This window comes from Tamandua tetradactyla, chromosome 3 (assembly GCF_023851605.1).
Source record: "Tamandua tetradactyla isolate mTamTet1 chromosome 3, mTamTet1.pri, whole genome shotgun sequence".
Taxonomy (NCBI): Eukaryota; Metazoa; Chordata; class Mammalia; order Pilosa; family Myrmecophagidae; genus Tamandua; species Tamandua tetradactyla.
The window spans coordinates 23132169-23149277 of NC_135329.1; the positions used below are offsets into that span (position 1 = coordinate 23132169).

The 17109-nt window shown below is 40.3% G+C and overlaps 2 protein-coding genes across 9 annotated transcripts in view; both read left to right on the forward strand.

The window, feature by feature from the left end:
* SLC39A14 (solute carrier family 39 member 14) overlaps positions 1-6529 on the forward strand; it is a 58715-nt gene extending 52186 nt beyond the window's left edge. For all 4 annotated transcript variants that reach the window (XM_077152748.1, XM_077152745.1, XM_077152746.1 and 1 more), the window contains exons 6-9: positions 925-1110; positions 1239-1446; positions 2459-2643; positions 3431-6529. In XM_077152748.1, the coding sequence (XP_077008863.1) occupies positions 925-1110; positions 1239-1446; positions 2459-2643; positions 3431-3577 (726 nt within the window). In that variant the 3' untranslated portion in view covers positions 3578-6529. The remainder of the gene's footprint in view (positions 1-924; positions 1111-1238; positions 1447-2458; positions 2644-3430) is intronic.
* Positions 6530-16096: 9567 nt separating this feature from the next.
* PPP3CC (protein phosphatase 3 catalytic subunit gamma) overlaps positions 16097-17109 on the forward strand; it is a 179700-nt gene continuing 178687 nt past the window's right edge. For 4 of the 5 annotated variants that reach the window (XM_077152751.1, XM_077152753.1, XM_077152752.1 and 1 more), the window contains exon 1: positions 16097-16478. In XM_077152751.1, coding sequence (XP_077008866.1) covers positions 16430-16478 — 49 coding nt within the window. In that variant the 5' untranslated portion in view covers positions 16097-16429. Of the gene's footprint in view, positions 16479-16565; positions 16663-17109 lie in introns of those variants that run through there. The other variant, XM_077152755.1, reaches the window with a different exon arrangement.

Consider the following 17109-nt stretch of genomic DNA (forward strand, 5'->3'; position numbering starts at 1 on the left):
AAGTCTCTGGGGTTGACTCTTAGGCCTAATTTTAAGTAGGCTTAGCCTGTCCTTTGTGGAGATAAGTTTCGTATGAACAGACCCCAAGGTTGAGGGCTCAGCCTATTGCTTTGTTTGTCCCCACTGCTTGTGAGAATATCAGGAATTCTCCACATGGGGAAGTTGAATTTTCCCCCTTTCTCGCCATTCCCCCAATGGGACTTTGCAAATACTTTTTTATTCACTGTTCAAATCACTCCATCTCAGAATGTTTTTATGTTTTGATAATGGTGTTACCTTAGCACTTTCCTGGTAAACTTACCTGCTGTATCCTCCTGCCATGGATTAAAAACCACAAATTTCATAAGCTTGTAATCCCATTTCACCTCACAGGGATATTAGCAGGGGGCGAGGCCAGACCAGTGACTAGATCTGGCCAAGTGTGCATTTTACCAAATAGTAGTTTATCCCCTTTGTTTTGTTCTAGATGTTTTCCTTTAGTATGCTAGTTAGTGTATGAGAGGAAGGGCTTGATAAGTATATTCATCACATATTAATTATGACCATACAGTAAAAGGACTGATTATTTTAAGTATTATCCCCTAAATATGTCTTTAGTTCCTGGTTTGTAGTTAATTACTAAACATTTGATGAACTTAGCCATTGCAGAGGAGGAGTGCTAAATAATTTGAGCAGTGGCAGTCTCGCTGGAGTTAGGGTTTGCCTTTTTAAGGTGACTCCTCTGATCATTTAACACCAACTCCTCATGCTGTTACTATTACAGCTTTATAATACAACTTTTCTGATGTTGTATGCTATCAGATTGATTGTGTCTTTGGTGGTAGGAATGAGGTCTCCCAGTGCTGGAGAATTGAGGATCAGGTGCTCTTAAGGTTTGTGAGTACATGCTGTGACTCTCTCTCTGCTCCCGCATTATCCCTCCAGCATGATCATGGACATAAGCATTTTACCTCTGATGAACCTTCCAAGAAGGACCAGGAGGAGGGTGTGACGGAGAAACTGCAGAATGGGGATCTGGACCACATGATTCCCCAAGACCGGAACAGCGAACTGGATGGCAAGACCCCCACGATGGACGAGAAGGTCATTGTGGGCTCACTGTCTGTCCAGGTCAGTGTCCGAGCAGCTGCTTGGTGGGAGCCTTTAAGTGATAATGGCCTTGATGACCCAGGCCTGTACTGAAGGTGCTTGTCCACTCTTTGACTTTCTTGGGGCCGTGGGAATGGGCTTTCTTGTAGGACCTGCAGGCTTCCCAAAGTGCATGCACCTGGCTCAAAGGTGTCCGCTACTCTGATATCGGCACTCTGGCCTGGATGATTACCCTGAGCGATGGCCTCCACAATTTCATCGATGGCCTGGCCATTGGTGCATCCTTTACTGTGTCTGTTTTTCAAGGCATCAGCACTTCAGTGGCCATCCTCTGTGAGGAATTTCCACACGAGCTAGGTAAGTGTGCCTCCCCGTTTAACCTGTGCTACCCTGGTTACAGGCATTGGCACCTTTCCTCCAGCTTATTCCCCTTCCTCTTCCCCTCCTTCACAATGCCCTTTGTGGTTGATTAACACATTACCTTAATAGCTGAATAGATGTGAATCCCAAACTATGGAGGTTTTTACAGGGATGTTTGTTTCCCTTTGGCCCCATTTCCTGTGGCTCAGTTGCCTCACTTATAAAATGGAGTTTATAATATACTGCCTAACTCATAGAATTATTGGGAAGATTCTCACAAATAAGCTAATAGTAAAAAGGACTGTGTGCCTCACACTTTCCTAAGTGCTCAATTAAGGCTCTCTCTCATTGTGCTCATCCTCCATAGGCCAAGGTGTTCGTTAGAATTCTAGAGTTGATGAAATGGGTGAGCCAGGGTTAGGAGGTATGGTATTTAGCCTTATCAGAGGTGGGGTGTGAATAGTATAGACTTTGGAGACTCAAGGTCAAATCCTGGTTTTTCCATCCATTGAATTGTGACTTTGGGCAAATTATTTAACTTTTCTGAGTTTCGACTTTGTTACTCAAAGATAACATTTGTTGTCCTTATGAGGAGGAAAACACCTCCTTTTTCACCATCAATCAAAAGAGAAATGAGGCCATTGCTAGTTGGTTATCTGCTTTTAAAATCCTATGAGCAATGGTGGCTCAGTGCCAGAGTTCTCACCTGCTATGCTGGAGACCAAGATTTGATTCTTGGTGCCTGCCCATGTGAAAAAAAATTAATAAAAAATTAAAAAATAAAAAATCCTATGAATTATTTTCAGACTCTGGGCTAGAAATACATTGCCAGTTTCCCAAGTGGAAAAAAAATCCTGAACATGAAGATGTTCTCAAATCCATGCCTATCTTGATTTGTACCCAGACTTGACCCATATTTTAAGCAGTCTGCTTTCATCACTGTACTTTGACTCCCAGGACTTTGTATGGCTCTTTCAACATCTCTCCCTTTCTTTTTCTCCTGCTGTAGGAGACTTTGTCATCCTGCTCAATGCTGGGATGAGTATCCAGCAAGCTCTCTTCTTCAACTTCCTTTCTGCCTGCTGCTGTTACGTGGGTCTGGCCTTTGGGATCCTGGCCGGCAGCCACTTTTCTGCCAATTGGATCTTTGCACTGGCTGGGGGCATGTTCTTGTACATTTCTCTGGCTGATATGGTAAGTCTTCCGTAGTTTACGCCATGTAGGTAAAGCTGGACCAGATTATTCAGTTTGTTGGATGGGAAGATAGCTCAAGGGACAGTGGGCTTTTTTGTTTGTTTTAATGTTTTGTTTTGTCTTTACATTGTAAAATATAACATAGACAAAAAAAGCAATGAATTTCAAAGAAAATTTAGCAAGCAGTTACAGAACAGATTTCAAACTTTGGTATGAGTTGCAGTTCCACAGTTTCTAGCTGCTCCAAGACACTGGAGACTAAAAGAAGCGCAATTTGATGATTCAGCAGTCATACTCATTTTTTAAATCCTGTCTTCTCTGTTATAACTCCTCCTTTGATCCTTCTCCCAGTCTTTAGGGACATTGAGGCTGTGCCAATTCTAATTTTTTCATGTCGAAAAGAGGTGTTGACAATATAGGATAGGGGGATGGAAGTAATTTTTATCTATTGCATTTTTTTTTTTGGTAGTAAAGATCTTTTTTTGCGTGTTTTTAAAGTCCATAATGAAAAGTTTTATTTTTGTTGAAGCACGTTTATTTTTAGCCAGTGTCTAAACACATCCAAGGTCACATGGATACTTAGTTTTACTTAGAGAGTTGTAAAGTGGTGGTAACCAACTTGAAGAAAGGTTATGACATTCAAGGTTCTAGCTGATACTGCTGTTAATTTTCTTTATAAGCAAATTACATATTAATATAATTTTATATATAAGATCAGTTACTTTGTCCTGGGCTTCCAAGGATAAGAAATTAATTGCAGTGCTCTTGTTTTTCTCTTCCATCTCAGTTTCCTGAGATGAATGAGGTCTGCCAAGAGGACGAAAGGAAGGGCAGCACCCTGATCCCCTTTATCATCCAGAACTTGGGCCTCTTGACCGGCTTCACCATCATGCTGCTCCTCACCATGTATTCCGGACAGATCCAGATCGGCTAGGGCACTGCCGGAGCCAGTGGCAGTGGAAGGGGGTCCTTGGCTGCCTGATCCCTGGCCCAAGGACTTGGCATCCATGCAGCACCATGGAAATGGCAGTTCTATTAAAAACTGACACGGACTGTATTCTTGCATTCAAATGTCAGCTGTTCTTAAAATGTCCTATCTTAGGAATAAGCCACCCTGGTAACCAACCTCTAGGGTAGTGCTTCTTACCCTTTCCTCTCCCACTTTTCTCATAGTGACTCAGGAGCCTGGATACAGCTTAGAAGACAAGCCTAACTTTTTTTCCTCTTTTAACCAGCACTGAGAGGTTTGAAACTTTTACCCTACAATGCAAAAATATTGCCAGTGGTCATAACTTGATTACAAATTTTAGGAGATGAATCTATAATTTGGGGCCCATGGACCTAAATATCCATCCTGGACCTCAAGTTGGCACATTTTGAAATGGGGTGTCTATATAACTACACAAGAGGTACAGCACACAGGAAGCCCTCCCGTTCTTTTTTTCAAAGTCTGTTCAGTTGCCTATGACTCCTCAAAGAGAGCTAAAACTAAGAACATATGAGTGGAGCAAGAGGAGATGCAAGGATAATCTTGAATGAGAAGGAAAGTAGAACTGGATGACATATGTCCCCTAGTGGTAGTTATGTATTCCTGCCGAGATGCTGGATGTTGATTTTGTGGCAGCACCCCCAGTGTTCATGGCTGGCCAGGCTGGCTGGCAGGTTGTCTGGGCCGGAAAATTTTTAACTGCCTCCCTAAAATTACATTCTGAGCACATTTAAGATGCTTGAATTATAGGGGAGACTACACAAACTTCCCTCCCCAGTCATGACTTCTCCAGAGTGACAAGCTGATTTTGAAAACTGGAATGTGGTTTATGCCCCCGTAGACAAGACTATGGAGAAATGGAAGCACTGCAGGCAAGATTTAGAATTTGCTAATAACATAAAAGTGAAGTGCTTAGGGAACTCTGAAATGTAAGATCACAATCTTTGGTTGGGGTACTTCAGGTGATGGTAGGACAGGTTGTGAAGGGTTTTTTTTGTTTGTTTTTGTTTTTCTCATGGGCAGGCACCGGGAATTGAACCCGGGTCTCCGGTATGGCAGGTGAGTGCCTGTTGAGCCACTGTGGGCCACCCGTGAATGGGTTTTAAACTGCATTACCTAGGTTCCTGCTTCCTCCCTTACCCTCAAACAGGAGCATTGAGTTCTGTTTTGAATTGAATATGAATTGCTTTAACGATTCAGAAAATGGATGGTTATGCTTGTCTGTGAAACTGTAGACCAGCCTCAGGCACTGTGGAGCTCTCTCCTCAGAACTCTGGCTTCAGGGTGGAGCTAATCTCCAGGTTCACTAGGTGAATTGATTTATTATTATCATGTTGATAATGTGAGATTCTTTAGCCACTTTGGGGAGCTAATCTCCCCAGAAGCCTTTCTTTGTGGTGCCCACAGCTGCAGCCCAGGGGCTGGGTTAGCAAACTATTTGTGTGCATGACTGACAAGTTACTGGTCCATTGGCAACACCTGTGTTTTTTTCTGTACTTATGCAGATAATCCACCTACTATATAGTAATTATAAGCTGCATCTATTTTGTTTATTCTTCTTGGGGAACTTCTCTCAAGCCAGGATTATTTTTTGGAAAGAACATGAGAGGGAAAGCTGCTCCTTGTCTTGCCTATTGACTTTGGGCTGAAGAAGAAGGAAAACTTCAGTTATCAAGATTCTATATTAAATATCAGGATTGACTCCTGATAGGGTTATGGTCCAGTTTTACCAAAGAACCAATTCCTTTGAATGTTGGAATCTAATTTTTTATATTATCTTTGTTATTGTTGCTGTTTAAAATGGTTCTTTGTCTTTTCTGTTTTATTTTTCTTGAAGTGTTTTCAGGAGCTAGCCGAAAATTAACATTCAACATCTAAGACTTTCGAAGATTTTACTTTATTTAACTCAACATTGATAATTTAAATGTATACTTTTGGCATTCCCTGTAGATCTTGTCATTCCTTAAAAATGCCATTTATCTTGGAGTAGAAAATTAAGTTAGAGTTGCTGGGTTTCTGGTTTAGGAGAGGAGTTTAAAAATAGAATCTTTATTAAATTGAAAAATAAAATACGAGAAATAGTAGGGCGCTTTCCCTTTTCTTCCATTCCCTTTTCTTGCCTATATTAACTTAAAAACTTTCCTTCTTAGACAACTGCCTCAAAGGGAAATCCTCTTTAAACTGGTGCAGAAGCCTGTCTTAGTCGGAGCTTAGGATGAGGGGTTGAGACACTCAGATAGTCCGACTGACTGTAAGTTGCCATTGGCAACAGATTTGCCTCATGAGTTGAAAATGTGGCAATTTCTTTTTGAATTTTAAATGTTGAATTTGCTGTTTTAAGCATTTGTACATATTAGAAGTCTACGGAATAATGAGTTATCTTAAGGACTTTTTTCATCCCTGTCATTAGTATCTTCAACCTTTCTTTGATGATTCAGCTCCTATTAACTTGATGAGGAAAAGTATATGTCCGGTGCAGGAATGGTAATGCAAGGACAGGGATTCTGCTACTTCTCACCCTTGCCCCTAGGATGCTGGTTGTCTTCTGTCCTTGTACCCAAAGATATTTTGTGTCTAGTGTCAATTTGGGACTCACCCAATTGGTCTTTCACCCTGGGTTTATAAAAGAAGGCTTATGTGTTTGCCTAAGGTATATTTTTAATAAGTCCTCTTCCAAAGAGTAGTAATGCTGGATATCTGCTTTAAAAAAAGTTGTTTGGTTTTTGCAAAAGAGAGAGGTTAGGTTTTTATTGTTCATATTTCCCTTTACAGTTCTGCAATTCCATCACAGTATTTTTTTTAACTCAGGTGTTACGAGCAGAAATTAGAAAAGAAAATAACTTATGTGATGTGAACTATAATGTTTTATTTGTAAGATTCTATCAATAAAGCTATATTCTGTAATTGTTGAGAATCCTGTGTGATCATTTTTGTGTGTGTGTGATATTTTGCTGTAGTCAATCTGCCCTTCTTGGCCTGCGGGTGTAATGAAGACTATTAAGCACAGGGTGGCAGTGGTGTAACACTGACCCACAAAGTTTTGCTTTCCCTTTCCAGCATACATTCCGAGTATAGGATTTTAGATAGCACAACACACTCACTTTAAAATGATTGTTATCTTTTTAGAACCTGTGACCTCACTGATGTTGCATGATAAAAGAATTACAGTGTTTCATAAGAAGAGCTGCCTGTCACTCTATTTTCCCTTGTGTGTAAATATTTTGAAACTTGTTGAGTGGTGATTGATGACTTAATTCACTTAAACCATATCTCAGGTATGTCTCACAGAAAAAACTTTTCTGTCATGAGATTTAAAATTCTAAACCTATGCTTATTCCAGTTTAATTATAATAAAGGGTCAGAAGTCTGTTTATTTTTGCCAAAAGAAATGAGTAGTAAGGTTAAAAAGTTAATGCAATCTTGTTAACTGTGTTCATTACAGATTCCCAAATGCCTGTTGCTCGGTCCTTCCAATTTTTCCTTAACTTAAGAATAATATATTAAGTAATATTAAGTGACTCAAGTTGGTCCTTTAATTTGCATTATGTAGCTACATCTACATCATCTACATCTCCCACTGTTTGTGGGAGATGTTCAAAATGATAGCCACTCCATCCTTTTTCAGCTTTTGCCACCTCCTCTGGAAAGTCTTTCCTGTCCACCTTCCCTTCTTCCTTTCCAGGGTAGGTTTAGCTCCTCTGTGTGCATAGCTTAATTACAGGGCTTGCACTAAGTTACTGTTCTTTTTACACTGAGTTCCTTTTAGGTGAATGCAATATCTGATTCCTGACTATGATCCCAACACCTGCCAAACAATTGGAAAAAATGAATGGAAAGACCAAATGAAATGCCTTTAAGTTCTGTGTTTGTGAAAACACCTTTTCCATTGACAGCAGTTCCTGTTGTTTTTTCTTGTCCTTGGTAATGGTTTTGTTTATGCATCGTCACCTGGTAAGTTTATGGCCCCTATGGAACAGAGCCAAGCAAAGTAAACAGGTCATTAAGAAGATTAAAACTTTGATCTTAAGCTATTTCTGTAATACTCTTAGCCATCTAAGCTGTTTCTGGTACAAGGTGAAACACTATAAAATTTAAAAGGTACAACAGGCGGTGCAACGGTACAGGTGGCACAACGGTGCCTCAGTGGCAGAATTCTCGCCTGCCATGCAGGAGACCTGGGTTCAATTCCCAGAGCCTGCCCATGCGTGCCTTCCCCCCCACCCCCCCAAAAAAAGGTACAATAGATTTGTACTCTTTACCTATCTAATTGCTTCTGTATGTTGTTCTTTACCATTCAGCAATGGATACTGAGATCTGACTTGAGTAGAAATCCATTAGGGTTTTTGATCTGTGGAAAAACAAAATCCCAGTCTATTTTAAAGACTTGTACTCTTAATGGTTTAGTGTGAAGTAGCTAGACTTCAGAGGAATGATGGATTCAAATCCCAACAGAAGTGAAATCACCTTTCATTCTTCTGGAAAAAGCTGAATTGCATTCCATTCATGATAGTTGGCTCTTTCAGATGCCCTTTTTAAATTTCTGAAGTGGGAAAAAATCGGTGATTGGAAAAGATCCAAAGGTCCTTATCAATCTTCAAACTAAATATGTTAAAAGGTGCCAACTGTAAAACATTTTTCTTCCCAAGGTTACAACCTCCTCTTGCTAGATGTCTCATTCAGAGTTTATTTTAAACAAAGGAAGGGATTTAACAGAGACTATCCTTCCTGAATAACAGCGATATTTGACCTTGGGAATGGGTGGAATTCCAAGAGGGTAGCATCAATTATGTATTAAGGAATAACCCAAAAAGTATTCCAACCTGACTTAACTATGGAAGGACTTAATTTCTCATGTCTGATTGTGTTGAGGCTTCTTATTCTTGGAAGTCTTTGTGGTTACAGCATACAGCTCAAATGCCTAAGTGTTAATTTCTTATTTGTTGGTTCATTGCTTTATAATTGCCCCAAAGGCACTTGTTTCATGTCAAAAAAAAAAAAAAAGAAAAGAAAGTATTCCAACCTGGCAGTCATAACGCCAAAAAGTAGTTCTTTTTTCCACTCAACTCTGGGTTTCTTTCTGTATCTGTGGGTTGCTTAAAGATCTTGGGAACATTCAGAATTGCCTAAGAAAAAACTGCCTAATCCACATAAGCATGGACGCATGCATGAAATACAAAGCCATCAGGGAACCCCTGACCAGAAGTCTTTGATGCAGTAATTCTGAAATGCTGCTCTTCTACCATAATACGTTTTCAGCATATGGCTAACATTTTAAATGCATCAAAATCTAAGCATATGGCTAACATTTTAAATGCATCAAAATCTAAGAATGACTCCTAAGCCAGTTAAACGGGAGTTCCTTCTAAGGACATAACTTTGTGGGTTTTAGGTAGAAGTCAATAAAGTGGATTTTTTTTTCTTAAAGGATTAGGTCTTTAATTATAGTTTGCTAGTAAAGCAGAAAAAGCTCTTTGATCAAGTATATCCTTCTAGATTAGAAGTTTCTTTCAAGTGGCATGTTCCCTATAACTTATTTAGAAAGAGCTCTTTTGAAAACATTGGCTGAATTCGATAGGCGTGGCCTTTCAGAAGAAATATGCTGCCAAATTTACACACTTTATATATATATATATATATGTATTTTTTTATATGTATTTTGTAGCAATTCTCCAAATGCAACTCTTCAGCTTCTCTCTTGAATATAGGGTGAGTAGGAGAGATGGAATTTAAATTTCTCATTTTCTGGGAAAACTAATTTAAAAAATTAGATTACATTGTTTTTCAGCTCAAATGGCCCAATTACATATCCTACCTAAAAGAGTAGATAAAACCTGAGCAATAGAGATCTCAACATCATTTCCATTTGGCTTTGCTTTAAGGTATACTTATTCCTACGAATCTATTTTCTTAGTTATGCTTTACTTAGCTTAATAAATTTTTTTTGCATTCCTTGGTTCATACACCATTTTAATATTTTGTTTGAAAACATTGTCTGCATGGGAAAACTGCTTTGATCTAGCTGATGGTAATATTTTCTCATTGAAAAGCTTAATCCAGCCTTACAAGTTAGTTTAAACGAGGATCTTTGGAAAGATGTTAAGTTTGGTGCTGCTTGAACCAAATGAAGATAAACCTCCTCAGGTTTTTGGATGCTGTCTTGGTCTTCAGCAGTATAACAAAGAGCACAGGGTTTTGAGTCCAAAAGAGTGGATTTGTGTCTTTTTCACCATGGCAGTGTGAACTCTGATGATATATTTAACCTCTCTGAACTCTATCCTTATCTATGAAGTAGAAATTATAATTTCTAAACTGCCTATCTCTGTTGGCCTATTGAGAACTAAATGTATGAGAAAGGGCTTTATAAATTAAAACTATACCAATAGTGCCGTGCAAGGGTAGCTCAGTGGTAGAATTCTCGCCTGTTACACCGTGCCATAAAAAACAAATAAAAAAACGATATCAATAGTAATTAACATTTTGGATCCCCTTGGGAATTTGAAAAATATGCTGACACATTTCCCATATTCAACCCAAAGCACTTATAAATATGTTCAAAATTTTTATTTAATTTACAGTTGGAAGCAGGATGGGAAAGGGAAGTAAGGGAGAAGGGAATGACCTTTGAAATCCCTGGACTCCGGGTTAAGAAAGAACTTCTACTCCAGACAGGAGTGAAGTGATGATCATTCACTCAACAAATTACTGAGCTCCACCTCTGTGCCAGATAAAGCATGATTTATCAAGACAGACAAAATTCCTCTCCTGCAGAAGAGAGGGGAAACAAAATTATAAAAGAGATAAATTAATGGAGTGATGTGGAAGAGACTGAGGGCTGGGTGTTGTAGTTTTAACTACAGAGGTCAGGGAAGACCTCTGAGGAGATGACATTTGAATCAAGTCATCTTGATTGATGACTTTGTGAAATTTAGAGAAGAGACAGCAAATGCAAGAGCTCTTGTGAGAAATGAGCTTGGAATAGGTACAGTTTCTTTTCAGGGTGAGAGAAAAGTTTGGAAATGGATGGTGGTAGTGGTAGTCCAATATTGTGTATGTGATCAATGCCACTGAATTGTATGCTTGAAAGTGTTTAAAATAGGAAATTCTGTGTTGTTATCACAGACAAAAGAAATGAGCTCATCTATTTGAGGGACCTAAACAAGTCCAGTGTATCTGAACTATAGCCAACAGAGAGGAAGAGGTAAGAAATGAGCTCAGAAGTAGATAGGAGTCAGACCACCTAGAGAAAAGAGAAGATATCTGAGGTTTTTCAGCAAAAAGATGATATAATTAAACTTATGCTTTAAGCTTTAAGTTTAGAAACATCTGCTGCATGGAAAAATGAACTTTAGGGGGAGAAAATTGACAGGATATGGTGTGTGAGGAAAAGAGGCCACTCCACACCCCTCTTCCACACCATCCCCTACCCCCCATCCCCTTCTATGCCAGGGCCATTTTCCTGTGGAAATGAGCTGGAGCTCAGTTGTGAAAGAGATTCAGTTCTCTTCTCCTAGACCATGCTGTATTATTTAGGCCAATAGTGACTGCCTGCTTTGTGATGATGCAAAGAAAAGTACACAGGAGCAATGGGAGCTTTGGGGCTCCCCAATACTTGTTACAGCTCTCATTGTATCAGGTTCTTCTATGAAGACCTAAGGGATAACACACATTAAAAGATTTGTATGCTACCCAAAAGACTGAATATCAACCTGTAAAGGTATTTACTAGTTCATTGTACTTTTTGATAGTATTTTTTACCTACAAGTGTTTAAAGACGTGTTATTCATTTGATATCAAGCTATTATTGGTAGGATGTTGCTTTGAGCCATGTTTTTCAGACTTCAAAAACAATATTCTTATCAGGACTCATTAATTATTTTAGATCTCAGGACTATGGGGGGCCATGCCAGGATAATTAAAACTAAAAGCACTGGTAGGGAGATATGATACGGTATGTAATGTTTGTACAATATACGTTATTAATAAAAACATCTATGTATGCTTTCATATAAAATTGGAGATTCAACACTTTGAAATACCTTTTGTTCTGTGTAGCTATTTTAGACGCACTCATTTTATTCTTGATTTATTTTAAAAATATTCTACAGTTTTCTTACCTTCATTTAACAGAGAAGTTTAATATTTAATGACTTCATACAAATAGAAACTGAAGGTAAGTTACTTTTATACAACAGTTGAAACAAGGATTCCCTATGCTTTTGTTAAATTAAAAGTATTCATAATTATTTCTCAGAGGAGCTGGTCATTAATTAAGATTTGTGAAGTACTTAGGGAGTTTCCTGAGAAAATATGCCAAGCCTCACAAGCCCAGTAAGATGGAAGACTAGATTTGAAGAAATTAGTAGAAATGCCAGTTGAACATGTATTTTGATCATTTCAAATGCTTGTGTCAATTCTGATTAGTGCAGAAAGTAAAAGGAAAGTGATATTAAATTAATCAATTAGATAAAAATATAACTGTCCCTGGCCAGGTGGATAGGTATACAAGCTGGATGAAACAATATCAAATATTTTTTCCAATCTAAAATATGATTTTCATAATTGCATAATGTTGCATCAAATTTTATACTTCATTTAATCCTTTTTCAATAGAAATGAAATTATATAGTTTCTACTATATTGTATCTTGCTCCTTTGTTCAACAACGTTTTTGAGATTCATCCATATTGTTGCATGTATCAGTTTATCACTGAGCAGTATTCCATTGTATGAATATGTCATAATTTGTTTATCCATTACCTATTGATGGACGTGTGGGTTATAGGAATAAAACTACTCTGAGTATTTGTTCACACATTTTGTGTGTGTATGTGTGTGTGTGTGTGTGTGTGTGTGTGTGAATATGTTTTTATTGCTTCTGGGTAAAGTACTTAAGAGTCGAATCACTGGGTCATAGAGTAGGTGGCCATTTTCTGAAGTAGTTACCATTTTATTCTCCTACTAGCAATGTATGGCGTTTCAGTTGTTCCCGTCTTTGTCAACACTTAGTATTGACAGTCTTTTTAATTTTAGCTTTAGTTGGCTAGCAAAGTGGTAGCTCAATATAATTTATTTTGAATTTCCCTAATGACTAATGATGTTGAGATTCTTTTCATTGGGCATACCTATATCTTCTTTGACTGACACTGCCATATTCCTTTCTGTAGAAGTTGTGCTAAGTTAAATTTACCCAGGAGTGTCATCTTTTAAAATGTTTTCTAATTTGCTATATGAAAAATGGCATCTTGTGTTAATCTGCATTTTATTACTACTCAGGTTAAACAGTTTTTAGTGTTTAGTGGCTTTTATTTTATACTTTCATGAGTCGTTTGCCTGTGGCCTTTGCTTATATTTTTATTGCAGAGCTCTTCTGTTGAATTGTGAAATTTCTTTATTCTGACATACTAGATGCAAATATTCCCCGTTTTGTGCCTTTTAATTGTCTTTATTTTTTATTGTATATGAGAGAGTTTAAATTTCCAAGTATTCAAATATATTGTGATTCTTTTCATTATTTTTGTACTTAGTCCTTATCTGAATTCACTGAGTTGTTTTTGATCTGGGAAATACATGCGTCCCCTTTGGGGGTGGGGAGCAGGTGCCAACATCTGTTGGCATTTATTAGTTCTAGAATTACCAGTTATCCAATAGGATACTTCTTTAACATCTTCTTTTGAAAAAGTTTTACTTTTTTTACTTTTATTTTTATTTTATTTTTTTAAATACCAAAAAACACATAACAAACGCAAACATTCCTCTTTTGATCATTCTGTTCTACATATATAATCAGTAATTCACAATATCATCACATAGTTGCATATTCATCATCATGATCATTTCTTGGAACATTTGCATCTATTCAGAAAAAGAAATAAAACGAAAACAGAAAAAAAAATTTATATATACCATACCCCTTACCCCTCCCTTTCATTGATCACTAGCATTTCAAACTAATTTTAACTTTTGTTCCCCCATTATTTATTTTTATTCCATATGTTCTACTCGTCTGTTGACAAAGTAGATAAAAGGAGCAGCAGACACAAGGTTTTCACAATCACACAGTCACATTGTGAAAGCTATATCATTATTCAATCATCATCAAGAAACATGGCTACTGGAACACAGCTCTACATTTTCAGGCAGTTCCCTACAGCCTCTCCATTTCATCTTGAATAAGAAGATGGTATCTACTTAATGCCTAAGAGTAACCTCCAGGATAACCTCTGGACTCTATTTGGAATCTCTCAGCCATTGACACTTTGTCTCATTTCACTCTTCCCCCTTTTGGTCCAGAAGGTTTTCTCAATCCCTTGATGCTGGGTCTCAGCTCATTCTAGGATTTCTGTCCCACATTGCCAGGAAGGTCCACACCCCTGGGAGTCATGTCCCATGTAGACAGGGGGAGGGTGGTGAGATTACTTGTTGTGTTGGCTGGAGAGAGACGCCACATCTGAACAACAAAAGAGGCTCTCTTGGGGGTGACTCTTAGACCTAATTTTAAGTAGGCTTGACCTATCCTTTGTGGGGTTAAGTTTCATATGAACAAACCCCAAGACTGGGGGCTCAGCCTATAGCTTTGGTTGTCCACACTGCTTGTGAGAATATCAAGAATTCAACTTGGGGAAGTTGAATTTTCCCCCGTTCTTGCTATTCCCCAAAGGGGACTTTGCAAATCTTTTCCAAAAGTTTTACTTTTTATATGTAATTCTTTAAACCACTTTCACATGATGTTATAGAAGGGCAATTTTTCCACTACTATTGTTGAATAATCCATCCCTTCACAATTGTTTACAATATTTTCTTAAACTTTTTTGGTTTTAGCTATCCTATTTAAATTTTTCCATATGAATTTTTAGCACCTGCTATGCTATGGAGCCCAATTTATTTCTGATCTTTAGAGATTTATTTACTCTGTTTGACAGAGGTGGGGGGTGCTTATTTAGTCCTTAAATCAAGACTCTCCTCAAGAAATCTGAACAATTTTGGGGGGTGGAAACTTGAAGTGAAGACTCATAAAAACAGATACAAATTCTATTGGTCCCCTGAAGTGCTCTTTAGGGGGGTTGCCAGGGTTGCTATGAATGGCCTTAGGTTAAAGCTCCAAGAGATATCTCAGGGTTGGATTCCCAAGCCTCCTCCCAATATATAAACCTATGCTAATGGAGAGTTAATTTTTTTAGCTTGGAGCTGTCCAATGGGACTTTCTGTGAAGATGAAAATGTCCGATTCTATGATATCCTATGTAGTACTACTAGCCACACTTGAGCACTTGAAATGTGGCTAGTGCACTCGAGGAACTGATTTTTAGTTAATTTAGATTTACATAGGCACATGTGACTATTTATTGGATATTGAGTAACTTTTAATTTTGGTTGGTCTATAATTTGCATCTACTATACTTTCATGGACATCAGTTTCAATTTCCCATTATTGCTAACATCAAAATACATTTGACTGCGGGCCAGTTATTATATTAGGTGAGTGAAGACAATTGCGTTATGGCAGTTTCTGTTCTAGGGTTACAATTTAAGAGCGCAAAACGTCGTACAGATGAGCCAGATGGTTAAAAATCTCTATAAAGACCTACCCTTGCTGTGTTTCACCGTAAAGTATGAGCCGGGGAGGCAGGTACTGCGTCTAGTGGGAAAGAAGGGAGCCTCTGGCTGGGCAAGTGACGAGCAGAGTTTCATGGGTTCAGTCTCCTTCACAAAGGGAGTGAGGAGGCGGTGGGTCATACCCGAGGTCCACCTCACTTAGAAGCACTCCAACTACTGGATTGGGGTAGGACCGACACGAAATGACTTTTTCACTATATTAACTGCACTCACCAATTAAAAACAACAACAACGAAAAACACAGGGGGTTTGAATATAGGTTTGATGAATGGCGGGAGGGTAAACTGTGGAAAAAGGTATGGTCAGATTGATAACGGGACTCCTAGAGTCAAAGTGGGTGGAAACCTAGAGGAAAGGGAAAGAAGAACGCTTCCGTGGAGCAGGTCTGAGGGGACAAGATCTCTCTGATAGTTGGCCCCAGCACAAGCAGAGCGAGGAGGTTCGCGGCTCCGAAGAACAGCTGCTAGGACGCTCCAGCCCAGTCACAAGATGGCCGCTGCTTTGTGAGGACTTTCTGTGCAGGGCGTGGGGGCTGATTTTAGGTGCTACAGGCCGGGGTAGGGGCAGGAAAAAGCGAAGGGGTCAGCTGAAGGGCGAGCAGTAAAAAGAGGGGGAAATGTACTGTCAAAGCCAGAGTACCACAGCAAGAGAAGCACGCGAGCTGGAAGGACGTGCCGACGTCCTCCGGGTGAAAGGAAATGCCCGGGTCGGCGACTATTCAGGGGCGGGAGGTCAGGTGGCCCGGCCGGCACGGTCAACGGGGATGCGCGCTGGGCCTGTGCGCGGCGCGGACGGCGCGCGGGGCTGCCGGGAAGTTGGGAGCGCGGCGCGCGAGAGCGTGCGAGAGCACGCGTGCGCGCACAGCAGCGCGGGCCCGCGAGCCGCCGCGGCCGCCCAGGTTTCCTCCCTAAGCTGCGGTGGCTCTCGACTCGGTCTTCACGGCCGTAGCCCCTGACGCCTGAGGAAGGAGCGCTCGGTGGGCCCTGGTCCTGTCAGTGGAGTTTATGCCTGGGGCTGCCGCGGCCTCCTCATTCTTGTACGTGGGCCGTCCTGACGAGACGGGGTCGACGCTGGGCGGGCTGACTGACCTGAGCGAGGAGCTGAGTCCGCTGGAGAAGGCGGCGGCTGACGAGGCTGAGGTGCAGGTCTACTCGTCTCCTGGAGCAGAGAGGAGGCCAAGGGGACCATGTCCGGAAGCAACCTCCAACTCTCCACTACCGAACGCATCGTCAAAGGTGCCAACTGGGCCGGCCTTCCTCTTGACCCGCGGGAAACGGCCCTCGGCTGGGCGAAGGCTTGGGGAAGGGAAGGAGGGAGCGGAGGAGCAGCCGCAGGACGGAGGGGGAGGCGGGAGGGAGGCCTCGGGGGACCCAGACTGCGCCCATCCTCGGAGGAGGACCTGGAGGGGATGTGGAAGAGGTGAGGGCGGGGATCTGCTCTATGGGGACCCTGGGCATTTTCTGTTGCACTTTGACCGGTAACACCTACATCCTAGATGGTTAGTTTACTTCCAGCAGGTTTGTCTTCCAGGTGAGGAGGGCTTCCTTCTTCTCACCACCCTAAAAGGAACTGGAGCCCCATCCTTGTAAATTAAAAAACGAACGTTTTTGTTTTTGAAGAAACGATTTCTCTATTCTAGTCTCTTACCTTAGGGAAGCCATCCGGGGTGACAAGGGTAGGGAGTTAAGTAGCCTCTTCTTCCGAGGGAGGGCTTCCCGTCCCACCCCCTTTTTTTTTTAGGATCAGATTTTTCTGCCCTCCCTCGCCCCTTCCCTCCCCCCCCCCCTTTTTGACACAAATGACAAGTACTTTTTTGGTCCACTTTCCCTGGACCATCACAAGTCACTCTTATTATTGAAAGAAACT